The sequence below is a fragment of the Galeopterus variegatus genome, unplaced genomic scaffold (genome assembly GCF_000696425.1).
Source record: "Galeopterus variegatus unplaced genomic scaffold, G_variegatus-3.0.2 Scaffold886, whole genome shotgun sequence".
NCBI lineage: Eukaryota > Metazoa > Chordata > Mammalia > Dermoptera > Cynocephalidae > Galeopterus > Galeopterus variegatus.
The window spans coordinates 183,661-196,736 of record NW_007726997.1 but is presented as its reverse complement, the minus strand read 5'-3'; the positions used below and the strand labels follow the sequence as shown (position 1 = coordinate 196,736).

At 35.0% G+C, this 13,076-nt stretch overlaps 1 protein-coding gene across 1 annotated transcript in view; it reads left to right on the top strand.

Annotated features, from left to right (window-relative positions):
* The window catches only part of LOC103590853 (vacuolar protein sorting-associated protein 13B), a gene marked incomplete at both ends in the record, with an annotated part of 498,786 nt that overhangs the window by 302,325 nt on the left and 183,385 nt on the right, over positions 1-13,076 (top strand). The window contains one exon of the mRNA XM_008573178.1: positions 4,763-4,900. Coding sequence (XP_008571400.1) covers positions 4,763-4,900 — 138 coding nt within the window. The remainder of the gene's footprint in view (positions 1-4,762; positions 4,901-13,076) is intronic.

Here is a 13,076-nt window from a genome sequence, read left to right as displayed (position 1 = left end):
TCTCTCTCTGTCTCTCTGTCTCTCTCTGTCTCTCTCTCTGTCTCTCTGTCTCTCTCTCTCTGTCCCTCTCTGCCTCTCTGTCTCTCTCTCTCTCTCTAGCTCTTTCTCTGTCACCCTCTCTCCCTCCCTCTCTCTCCCTCCCTCTCTCTCTCTGTCTCTCCCTCCCTCCCTCTCTCTTTTCTCTCTATCTCTCTGTCTTTTTCTCTCTGAAGAACACAAGAACAGTAACAAAACTAAAAAGATACATTGGCGCACGTGCACACTAACTCCACACACACACACACACACACACACAATTTGCTTACAAAGATGCTGAACCACACCCAACTGGACCCTAGGTGAGGGCCCTGACCAAACTATTCTATTTTCCCAACACTGTGGTAGACTAGAGTATGCTTGTAACCCCATAATAACAGGTCATTGAAGATTTCACAAAAAAGGTGATGAAATATATAGTCTGTTTTTTTAAAAAAACAATTATGGTAGGTTCTCTGGACTTTCTGGAAATGATAAAAATGGAGGCAGAAGTAAATCTTGAGGCTATTTGCAGTGCTACATCACACGGTGTTTGGCTTACTATACTTTTGAGGAATTTGTGATGTTTTTATCATACGTAGTATCAGAAAACTTAATACAATGCAATATAACATCAAAGCAAAAAGTTATTGAAATTTGAATCTACAGTAATAGTAGTTTGGAAAAACATTAATTTTATATATCATCAGTAATGCTAACAGCATCAGTAACATTGGGAATTAAAGCATAATGTAATTTCAGAAGTTGATAATATTGAGCAAGATTTTGTTACCCAGGACTGCAAGCAGCAACAGGATCAGATTAATACAGTGAGAAGCTAATATCAGATATAGGATGACAGACTGTTTGCTTACTGAAGAAAACATGGTTAAAATGAGGCACACTAAAACACAATTAATCAAAAGTTTATTTTTCAGGGCTCATCCCCCAAATTTTAACTAGACTTTTTTCAGTAGCACAAGTTTATAAGAACTTTCCACTATAGGGAAATTTAGTGTTCTTGACAGTGCTTCATATTTGTTAGCACTCATAGCCACAGAAATGTAAAAGACAACGGTATAAGGACATTGAATCAAGGGAACAAAATAGTTACCTGCATCTCCCACAACAACAACAAAAACTTTTCCTGAAACTACTAGGGAAAGTAACTATGGACTAACTTCTCTTCCTGCCATTCCTTAATTAATTCATTTGCAGAGATGCCACTAAGCCAAGAAGAAGCAGAAAGTGGCATAGATTATAATTCCACTGTTAACCTATAGCTGATAAAAAAATATCCCTTTATATATATATTTTTTGATCATTTATTCATTTGTAAATTGCATAGTTTTTTTTGGGGGGGGGGTTGGTATGAGGATTCGAACCCTTGACCTTGGTGTTACCAAAAGTATCCCTTTAGAAAAGAATGGAGAGTGAGGAGGAAAATGATTTCGGTTTAGAGTCTTACTCTAGTCCTCTTTATAGTAAGTATTTAACTTTGAAATAAACAAATTTTTATGGCACTTCAATATTCATCAACCACGCAACCTGTATTTTTCTGGATGGCTCTAATTTCTGTTACTCTGTTTTTATCAACTCTATAAATTCAGGCATACTTTTAAAAGGAATTGTCCTAATTTTTGTTGGGAAAAGTCATTAAAATTTTTGGCTTCCTTGGATAGATTTCCTAGACTTTTACAGTTGCTTTAATTCCCAGTTTCTCTTCTTCTTTCTACTGTTGTCAGTTGGTTTATTTTATCTCCTATTAAGTCATTTCCCCCTGTAATTGCTAAGGGCAGATACCTAGGCTGGGTGCCAGATGGCCAGGCCCTCTAACTTGTACCAAAAAAGAGGCACCTATACAGAACTGACCTCACCTACCTAGAAAACTCTCATTTTCATTATCAAAGTTTGCTGTTCCCCCAGTTTATACTCTGAGGAAAGGACATCAAATATCCATTGAAGTGTTTTTTTCTTTCCCCTTTATTTTAATTTTTGTAGATGCTTGGTAAATAGTCCTATTTTGTCTTCAGGCGTGAATAATTTATAGGTCCATATATCATCATATGCTTAGAACCATCCTAAAAGATGAACATCCTCCAGGTCCTAAAAAACTTATGTATGTGTATATGCGCCTCCATTTCATCGCTTCAGAAAGTCCGGAGGACCTACTATGATTTTTTCAAAAAAGAGAAATAACAGACGATATATTTCATTAACTTTTTCGTGAAATCTCCAATGACTTGTTATTATGGATTACAAGCATAATCTAGTCTACAACAGCTAATGAGTTCAGGCCTGCCCCAGATGGTCATAGAACCAAGGTGGTGTCTGTGGCTGCTTAGAGAGACTGGTTCTCTTTGGCCTGAGGTATGTTGGGAGTAAACTACTACAAGTTAAATTGCTAGATCAAATGATATACACTTTTAAAATCTGTTATATGTTATAAAATTACCCTTCAGAAAGGCCTACCACTATTGGATAGTGGTGAGCCTGTCACCAAAAGCCACTAACACAGGCGTTACCAGTTTTTTTAGTTGTAGCGTATGTAGGTGAAAAATTCTACCTTATTTTTAAAGATTGGGTTTTTTTGATTATTGCTAAGATTTAATATCTTTTAATATTTATGTTTTTAAGTGTTTATATATCATTTGTTTTTATTTATAAATTGTTTTTGTTTATTAATTTTCTTTATTAATTGCTTATTTTATCCACTTATTTTTCTCCTGGTATCTGTGTTGACTATATTGATTGCGTAAACGCTCATATATTACTGTCACTGTCACATACATTGCAATTTTGTCTTTCTTTGTTATTTGACTTTTTACTCTATTCATGGTAGCCTTTGACAAAAGTTTTATATTGTTATATATGTCAGTCTTATATATTTTGTAGTTTTGATGTCTTAGCGTTGGTGATATACAATATGATAGTTACTGTACTTACATTACTTAGTATACATTATTTTGTTATTTAGAATCCCTATCCCTAGAAAAGTATAGAAAATGGATTGTATTTTTAAAATGCCACAAGGATAACTGTTCTTCCAACTCCATACATTTGAATATGCAGTTTCTATAACTTGTTTTACTTATCTTCCTGTTTTACTTGCCAGTTTTTTACACATTATATTGTATATCTACATCCATTTAATTCATTTCTGTTCACTATTTTGTTATATCACTTACATCTGTTTTCTCTTTTAGATATTGTTCTCTCTCTAGATTGTATTCTCTTCAAAATGAAGAATTGAGTTTCCTCTTATAGATCTAGCACAGTACCACCTACTTGATAATAATCATTTTTGGTGATAGCTACATAGGTGAGACCCTAGAAATAGTTTACATAGCTCCTGCAAAATGATTATAGATCCTGTGAGCCACAGGATCCTGTCATCCTTTCACCAGACTTGGCCATTATATTTAAAAGAGAGAATAGTATAGTGTCACTATGTAATGAATCTACTATGCATATTCTCACTGCTTTAAATTCACTGATCATATAAAAAGAGAAGAATGCACTAACTTCGTGTTTGATCTTTACCACATAGATCTAACGTCACGATCAATTGCTGTCACTATTTTCTTTGAAATTACATAAAAGTTCATATGTGCCAAATATCATAAGAATCACATGATAAGGTCAAGAAATACAAATTCCAAGGCAGAATTTATATGCCCAGTTCACATATGACAGTAATACTATATAACCATATGTTGAATATAATACACTGTATGTAAATGCTATTCTTGAAAGCAATCCAATCAATAAAACCTAGAATAAATAACACTTTAAGAACACATTTCAAATAGACTGAAAATGGAATAGATGGACTCTATGGCAAGAACATCCTTATAAAATTGACATTCAGAGGCCATTAAAACACAGAGAGTAAAACAATCATGAAACTAAAGAAAAACTGGATATTTAGAAGTTTTAAAACCTAAACTGTATGCCAGGATACATCAGTTATTTTTATTTAAAGAGCTATTTTTGTAAAAACTGTGAATTTCCAAGCATTAAAAAGAAAATTCAGTTTGCCATTACCAATAACAAAAAATACTAATTAAAAAGTATGCAGTATTAACCAGAAAAAGTAAAAACTACATAGTATTAAACAGGAAAAGTTGAAACAGAAAAAACTCAAGTTTTAGTCATAATTGGGACTGTTAAAAGACTGACCAATTTTTGTCATTAAAGGAGGTTATGGGAAAGCTACTGAAGTTAACTTCAAAAGCCTAGCAGTAAAAAGTGATTCTAATGTCAGTAAAACTCTGAAACAGATCAAATAACCCCTGAATAGTACTAATCCACTGTATGTTTGAACACGTATATGCCTTTTTTTTTTTTTTTTTTTAGCTGACCAGGTCGCCCTTTTTCTCTTTAATTCGTTTCCAATATCACATTTTTTAAAAAAAATCCAGCTATTAAACTGTTAACAAGTCAGCATCTCAGAGTACAGAAACTTTGCCTTCACTCAGAGATAATGAGTTAAGATTTGAAATGTCTATTCTTTTTTGGCCTGGTTGTAGAAAACATTTCTTCATCATTCTATCTTGTACAGAGGTAGTTCATCTTTTTTGATACAAGTACTCATGTACTATATGTGTACAAATGAAACAATGAAGGTTGCATACATTTATTTAACCATTCTTTTCTCTTCTAATTTTATCAACTCAAAGTCATACACAAAAATTAGATGTTTGTGATGAAACTGATGTTTTTAACTTCAATTTTGTCGCTTTAGATCCTGGGAAGACTCTGCCTGAAGCCCTTGATTACTGCACTGTTTGGCTGCAGACAGTGCCTGGAGAAATAGACAGCAAAAGTGGTATTCCACCTTCCCTTATAACACTACAAATTAAAGACTTTCTTAATGGACCAGGTAAGAAAGTCATAATTCAAGTGTGCATACATCTTTTTTCATGTGATATATTAACATATATTTAGGATCTCTTAGTAATCTTGACAGTCTTGCCAAAAATGAATAGTTCATTTATTTTCCAGAAGTGTACTCTTTTCACGCTGCCCATTCTACAGATCAAAAGGCAAATATAAATATACATTGAAATTGCCTTCAGTCTGACAAAAAGTAGTTATCAGTTAAAGAGTAGTTGACTGGAAGCCAAAAATCCAATATTTTATTTCTACCTTTTCTATTAAGTAACTGTAATCTTAGGCAGTTGATCTAATCTTCTGTGCCTCAGTTTCCTTACCTGTATATGAAGAGAATAAGATGGATGGATGTATAGGATACATGATACACATCCATGAAATAATGTGCATAGTTACATTAGTTAAGTACATTTATATCAAGTGCTTAGGGAAGTACTTGAGACATAGCAAGCATGCAGTTTTAGACAGATAGATACAGATATCAAAATGTATTGAGTGCTTATTATGTCCAAGGCACTAAGTACTTTTCATGCTCAAATAGACCCAAGGAATAGGCATTATAATTATCCCTATTTTATGAATAAGGAAGCTAAGACTAAGAAAAGTGAAGTAATTTACCTGAGGTCAAAGTGACAGAGTAGCCACTCAAACCTAAATCTTCATGACTCCAAAGAGTATGTCTTAACTTCTGTACCATGCTGATTTTAGCATAACTAAAAATTTTCCCTCTCCTCCTCCTCCTCCTCCTCCTCCTCCCCAGTTTTCCTGCTTTTTATCTTCTTTCATCTCATTTTCTTCCTTCTATTTTCTTTCCTTACTTCAGTGTAGTCTTAGGTAATTATTTAACAGAAATTACTACATTTCCATTTAACTTTTGTTATTTTATTCATATAGTGCTTCAGAATATGTTAGTCATCAAAGGTTAGTTTCTTCATTAAGAATTTAAAACATGCAGTCTTCCTGTGCCTGGCTTATTTCACTTAACATAATTTTCTCTAAGTTTATCTGTGTTGCTACAAATGGCAGAATTTCATTCTTTTTTTATGGCAGAGTAGTATTCCTTTGTGTATATATACCACATTTTCCTTATCTTGTCATCTGTAAGTGGACGGTTGATTCCAACTCTCCTAATGGAAGCTAAAATAAAGAAAGAATCACAATAACACATTGAACCTTCAAAAAAAAAAAAAAAGAGAACAGAATTGTGGTTATTAGACATAGGGGAAGGGGAGGGAGGTTAGCAGAAATTAGTTAAGGGTCATGAAGATCCATTACGTTTTATAAACATGAGTATACTAATTATCCTGATTTGATCACCACGTATTATACACATGTATTGATGCTCAAATCTGTACCCTACAAATATATATAATTATTATGTTTCAATTAAAAAAATTAGCAATAAGAGATAGATAAGTAAAAAAAAAAAGTTAAAAAAAAGAATTAAAAAATAAGTAAAAGAATTTTTAAAAATGATGTTACACTGTCTTAAGATCTCTAGCAATACTCTGCAAGGCATCAGTTTTGATGAGGGAAAAATATTTGCATGTGGATCTTTCTGAGTATGTTTGTTACGGCATGCCAGTGCATTTGTGATCTATGACTACAGATGGAAAAGAAGGGCAGTCATGATGTCTGGAATAACAGAGCCTCGGACCGCCTACACTGCTCCTTTCACTGAGGCCCAGTTCTTAAGCATTTTTCTTCAGTGTTGAGATTTAAAAGGTGTGGAAGTATAAAAAACTATTTATAATCATGATAAATACCTAGACATGGTTTTAAATATTGGAAGGAAAGTGAGAAACTTGATGAAGGATAAGGGAGTAGAAGTGCTGGAAGAAGCCTGTGGGGTATGGTAATAGATGGATTGGAGGAGTCTGAGTCCTAGTACTTGGCTAGTGAGTGTGAAGGACCATGTATTATTGAATCCAGCTACCATCAATCGTAGGAAGAAACATTTTATGTACCACTAAGAAAAAAGGAAGAACATCTGCCATTTAAACTGTATAATACAGTGCTTTTACATCAGTGGCAAGACACTTCCTAATTTCAGAGTTGTTTACACGTGAAAGACTGAACATGTTAAAATAGGTGAAATAGAGTAAGAACATCTGGCTAGTTCATGAAGGAATAACAGGGAAACTTGGGGTTACCTCTTATTTCTCATTTTTAGTTTTAAGTTTCTTTTGTTTTTAGGCACGGTCTTTCACTCACTTTTACTGGAAAGTTCTCTTGTAGTTTACAGTTTGATTTGTTTGTAAAAGGGATGGGATTTGCAAGTAGATGGTAAATTGAGTGCCATATTTTCAAGGCAACCAAATGAATTGAATTTTAAGAGAAATGCCCATAAATTAATGAAAAAATATGTATTTATAATTTTACCATTTAGTGTGACTGTGTATTAGAAATGTGATTTTAAAGTAGGTATACTTTTGTGTTTCTAAAGATACTTTTCAAAATTGGGAATTAGATATATACCATTTCTGATTTTATGTTCACTCAATAACAGTGATAATATATTTGGAGATTCAAACTTTCTTTTTTTTTTTTTTTTTGGTGGCTGGCCAATATGGGTATCAGTATCCTTGACCTTGGTGTCACTGTGCTCTAACCAACTGAGCTAACCAGTGAAGATTCAGATTTTTAAGTAAATGAATTGAAATAGTTATTTTACTTTTAAAATTTTAAATAAATGTATTGAAATAGTTATTTTACAGCAGTTCTTCACAAACTTGAGTCTGCATTTGAAACATCTCTGAAGGATTTGTTGAAAAGCAAATAGTGATTTAATAGTTCAAGAAGGTAGGGCTTGAAAATCTACATTGCTAACAAGCTCCCAGGTGAGGTGGATGATATTGGTCTGTGGACTATAGTTTTTGTAGCAAGGTTTTATATGATTTATTAAAATTATTTTTTACACTCATATGTATGATTTTTATCATATGTGATTTTCCAAGAGCATCAACTACAGGTTTTAGGGATAAATTGGAGATATTTGGGGGCACAGAAGGGAATGGAAAAAGAAAGATGAATGGTTTTTAGAGTGGTGCTTTTATCATGTAAAATCAAATATAATGTTCAGTGAATAAGTTCTTCAAAGTCTAAAACATTTTAACCAAAAGTGCTTTTATTTTGTTTTTATTTGAGGGAAGATTAATTTGAATTATGTATCAGCTGTGTGGGATTGCTGCTGAAATACTAACCTAACAGCCTCGAACTGCCCCAGAATTTACTATCTCAGATAAAAATTTTCTTACTGTAAACAATTTGTCATTTAGAGTAGATAAGTAGATGTTATTTCAGAGAATAATTGTATTCTCTCACTCTTCAGCCAGATTACCACTCTATATTAATTTAGAAATCAAAAAGCTATAGCAAATGGTAGGACTTGCACAGCACTAATTAAATGGGAATAACAGGATATGGATACATTAAAACTTTTTTTGCCATTGAACTTATTATTTTTCAAAAATTATATTTTTTCCAGATTTTAGTTGATAGGATACTAGGAGGAATATCATTTATGCTGAGACTGGGAGAACAAACTTCAGCTTTATAGTATTCCCTAATATCATTTCCTTCCCTTAAAAAATAAAAAGAAGCATTAGAAATGATATTACAAATAATACTTCTCATTTTTATACAATATTATCGTTAAGTGATATCATCAAGAATCTTTTGCTACCATTAGTTTTTTAAATATATATGCACATCTATTTAATTATCATTCCCAAAGAATGTCTTATGCTACATCTATAATTTATTTCCATTTACTCTCTTCTGGCTCTTGAATTAAGGTTATGTTAACAATAAAAGTTATGACCCTGAAAGGTAGAGGAAATACTGATTATAACTGTCTAACCTTCAATTTTCTTCAAAAAGATAGGAATTTAACAGCTTTTGAATTTAGCTTTTCAGACTTATTTGTCAGGGGTTATTTTCTCTAAACAAGGTGATACAAATGCTGCGCTTTAGCATTTGTTTTTGGAAAAATAATTCAGACTTCTCAAGTATTCTCTTATTTCCTCTGTTCACTTAAGTGCCTTAGAGCAAATGGTAGGTCCCAAGTAATACATCAAAAACTCCTCAAAAGCTCTTCCAACCCCCAACTCCTTCCTTCAGAGGCAACAATTGTACCCATTAGCAAGGTCAGTGGCTTGGAGAAACCTGGAAAACAGCAGCTACCAGAAACCAACTAGAATAATATCTCCAGCAGGTGATAGATTAGTTGGAACAAATTGGAACCATCACAGTTCAGCAATCCTGGTTTCTTTCAAGCTGTTTTTAAAATGTCGTCATTTTAATACACAATCTAAGCCCTGCGGAACAGTCCACAGCAGGTTAATTTGAATCATATGATGTGTCACTGCCCTCAGCTGACATGAGCTCTATTCCATGTGTGAAGCCATAATAAATCCATTCCCAACCGAGGAAAATTCCCCGTGAGAAGGTGAACTAATCCAGGCCTCACACTGGCATGCTAGCCCTCTGTAATTGAAAGCAGGGCCACCTGTTTCCAGTACAGTTAGCCTATAGAGAAAAAATTAGCATTAGATCAGATACTTCTTATATTGAAAAATCATTCATACTTCTTGCAAATTTGAATTCAGCTGTGAAGTATTTAGTATGACATCATACAGAAATGTAGGAATGTGCCCACTTGATCCCAGTTTAAAAGTCTTGTTAACCATAAAATTTCTTAACTTTGAAATGAGAGGGGTTTTTTTGTTTTTGTTTTTGTTTTAATTTAATGAGAGCTGACACGTGAGAAGAACTGGTAAGGGTGCAGATTTTTCTAATTAACTCAGGGTCATTTGCAAAAGCATTTGCACTCCTTGGTATTTTTTTTTTTTATTCTTGCAGACAGATTTTTGAACCATTGTCACTGTAGCTATGAAATGACATTTAAATTACAACAAAGAAAAATAGTGCCAAGTTGAGAGAACATTCCGTCATTTATGTTTTATTATAATTGAAGATTAACATGCCACATTTATATAATTTAAATAACGTGATTATATCAAATGCGAAGTTACGAATGCAGTTTTACATTTTTTTTTAGTTTAGTATACATGGTGTCTGTAGTTGAAACACATAGCTACTGATGTCATTTTCTCCTAATAAAATCACTTCTTTAGTCTCACTCTGTTTAACCCATTCATTAATTTACCTATGTAGTTTTTTTTCCTGATTTTATTTTAGCTTTGGATTGGTTTCCTCTCTGGTTTTATTTGATTTTTGTTTTTAAAATCTGTTTGACTCTAATTGGTTATAATCCTATTTTGCATACTGTTTTCTTGTATTTTATGAATTAACTTACTGTTTTATGGGTTATAATTTTAACTTCTACTTTAAAAATTTTCTCAACATTGTAAACTATTGCATTTCCACAAACTTCCTTGATTTGAATGAAAATGTGTATTTAAGTACTGTAAAATATTAAAAGACTTCTCAGGTACAGTCACATCATACAAAAAGTGTTATTTATATAAATATAAAGTAGAAATTTTGAGTCATTATCCCCAAATTTGTGTATTTTTTGTAACGTTTTTACTTTTCTTGATAAACTGTGCTTTTATGTTGTTATTACTGAATTCATTACTCAGTGAGGACTGATTCACACTTATCTTGAAGACAGCTGATTCAGGAGGATTAAGATAACTGAAAAAGATGACCCAAATAGCCTCCTGACATATTCTGGAGTAGAAAATGAAGAATTCATAATATGATTTTTATTTTTAAATGTTTTTCTCTTGCAAATTTCAAACGGATTTTTATTTATTTATTTATTTATTTCTAGCTTTATTGAGGTATGATTGACAAACAAAAGTTACATAAGTTGGGCCGGCCCGGTGGCGCACTGCTACAGTGCGCCACTTGAGAGTGCGGCGGCGCTCCCACCGAGGGTTCGGATCCCACAAACAGACCGGTTCCCGCTCACTGGCTGAGCGAGGTGCGGGCGCGACGCCGAGGGTTGCGATCCCGTTGCCAGTCCTGGTCCAACTGGCTGAGCGAGGTGCGGGCGCGACGCCGAGGGTTGCGATCCCGTTGCCGGTCCTGGTCCAGTATGGGCGCGACACCGAGGGTTGCGATCCATTGCCGGACACGAAAAAAGACAAAAAGGAAAAAAAAAAAAAAAAAGTTACATAAGTTTAGGGTGTACAGTGTGATGTTTTGATATGTATATCATTATGAAATAATTACCACAATCAAGCTAATTACCATATCCATCTTCTCACATAGTTACAATTTCTTATTTCTGGGGAGAACACATAAGATCTACTGTATTAGCAAATTTCAAGTACATGATACCGTATTACTAATGATAGTCACCATGCTGCACAATAGATGTCCAGAGCTTATTCATCCTGCATAACTGAAACTTTGTACCCTTTGACCAACCTCTCCCCATTTCCCCCACTCTAGCCCCTAGCAACCATCATCCTAGTGTCTGCTTTTATGAGTTTGACTTTTTTAGATTTCACATATAAATTACATCATGCAGTTTTTGTCTTTTTCTGTCTGGCTTATTTTACTTAGCATAGCAACCAAGGTTCATTCATGTTGTTACAAATGGCAGGATTTCATTCTTTTTTAAGGCTGAATAGTATTTCATTGCATATATATACCACATTTTTTTTTATCCACTCATTTATCAACAGACACTTGGGTCATTGCCATATCTTAGCTATTGTGGCTAATACTCAATGAACATGGGAGAGCAGATATCTCTTCAAAATACCAACTTTATTTCCTTTGGATATACACCCAGAAGTGAGATTAGTAGATGTATTAGTATGTTTTTGTGTCCTATAACATGATACCTAAGACTGGTATCAAGAAAAGAAATTTGTCTCATGATTCTGGGACAGCTGCATCTGGTATGAGCCTGAGGCTGCTTCTATTCATGCTGGAAAGGGGCAGAAAGCTGGCAGGTACAAGATAACATGGTGAGAGGAAGCAAGAGAGAGAGGGAGGGGAGGTGCCAAATTCCTTTGAACAACCAGCTCTAGTGGTAACTAAGAGAGCAAGAACTCACTCACTACCCTACCCTCCCCCCGAGGGCACTATTCTATTCATGAGGGATCCACCCCCATGACACAAACACCTCCCTCCCAACATTGCCAAGTTGGGGATCAGATTTCCACATGAGTGGACAATATATCCAAACTCTATCATTCTGCCCTTGGCCCCTCAAAATTCATGTCTCTCCCACATACAAAATACAATCATTCCATCTCAATAGTCTCAAAGTCTTAGCTTGTTCCAGTACCAACTTAAAAGCCCAAAATCTCATATGAGACTAAAAGTGAAACTTCTTCCAGCTGTAAAAATCAAAACCAGGGCCTGCCCAGTGGTGCACTGCTACAGTGTGCCGCTTGGGAGCGCGGCGGCGCTCCCGCCGAGGGTTCGGATCCCACATACAGACCGGCCGCTCACTGGCTGAGCAAGGTGCGGGCGCAACACCGAGGGTTGCAATCCCGTTGCCAGTCCCGGTCCGGTACGGGCGCAACACTGAGGGTTGCGATCCGTTGCCGGTCACGAAAAACAAAGACAAAAAGGAAAAAAAAAAATCAAAACCAAATTTATTTATTTCCAAGATACAGTGTTGGAACAGACATTGGGTATACATTCCCATTCCATAAGGGAGGAATAGGCCAGAAAAAGGAAAAAGAGACTCCAAACAAGTCTGAAACCCAACAGGACAGACATTAAATCTTAAAGCTCCAAAATAATCTCCTTTGACTCCAACTTCTGCATCCTGGGTACAATAGGGGATTTGGGCCCCCAAAGCATCAGGCAGCCACAACCCTAGGGCACTGGCAAGCACAGCTCACTGGGATGTACTGGTGAATGCAGCTTTTCCAGGCAGATGTTGCAAGTTGCCAATGGCCCTACAGTTCTGGGGTCCTGATAGTGGCCCTGACAGTGGCCCCACTCCCTTGGCTGTACTAGACATTGTCCTGGAAGGGGCTCTGTATGGTGCTCTGACCCCACTTTTTTTTTTTAAATTTTATTTTGTCAATATACAATGTGGTTGATTATTGTGGCCCATTACCGAAACGTCCCTCCCTCCTCCCGCTCCTCCCTCCCACCCAACAATGTCCTTTCTGTTTGCTTGTTGTATCAACTTCAAGTAATTGTAGTTGTTATATCTTCTTCCC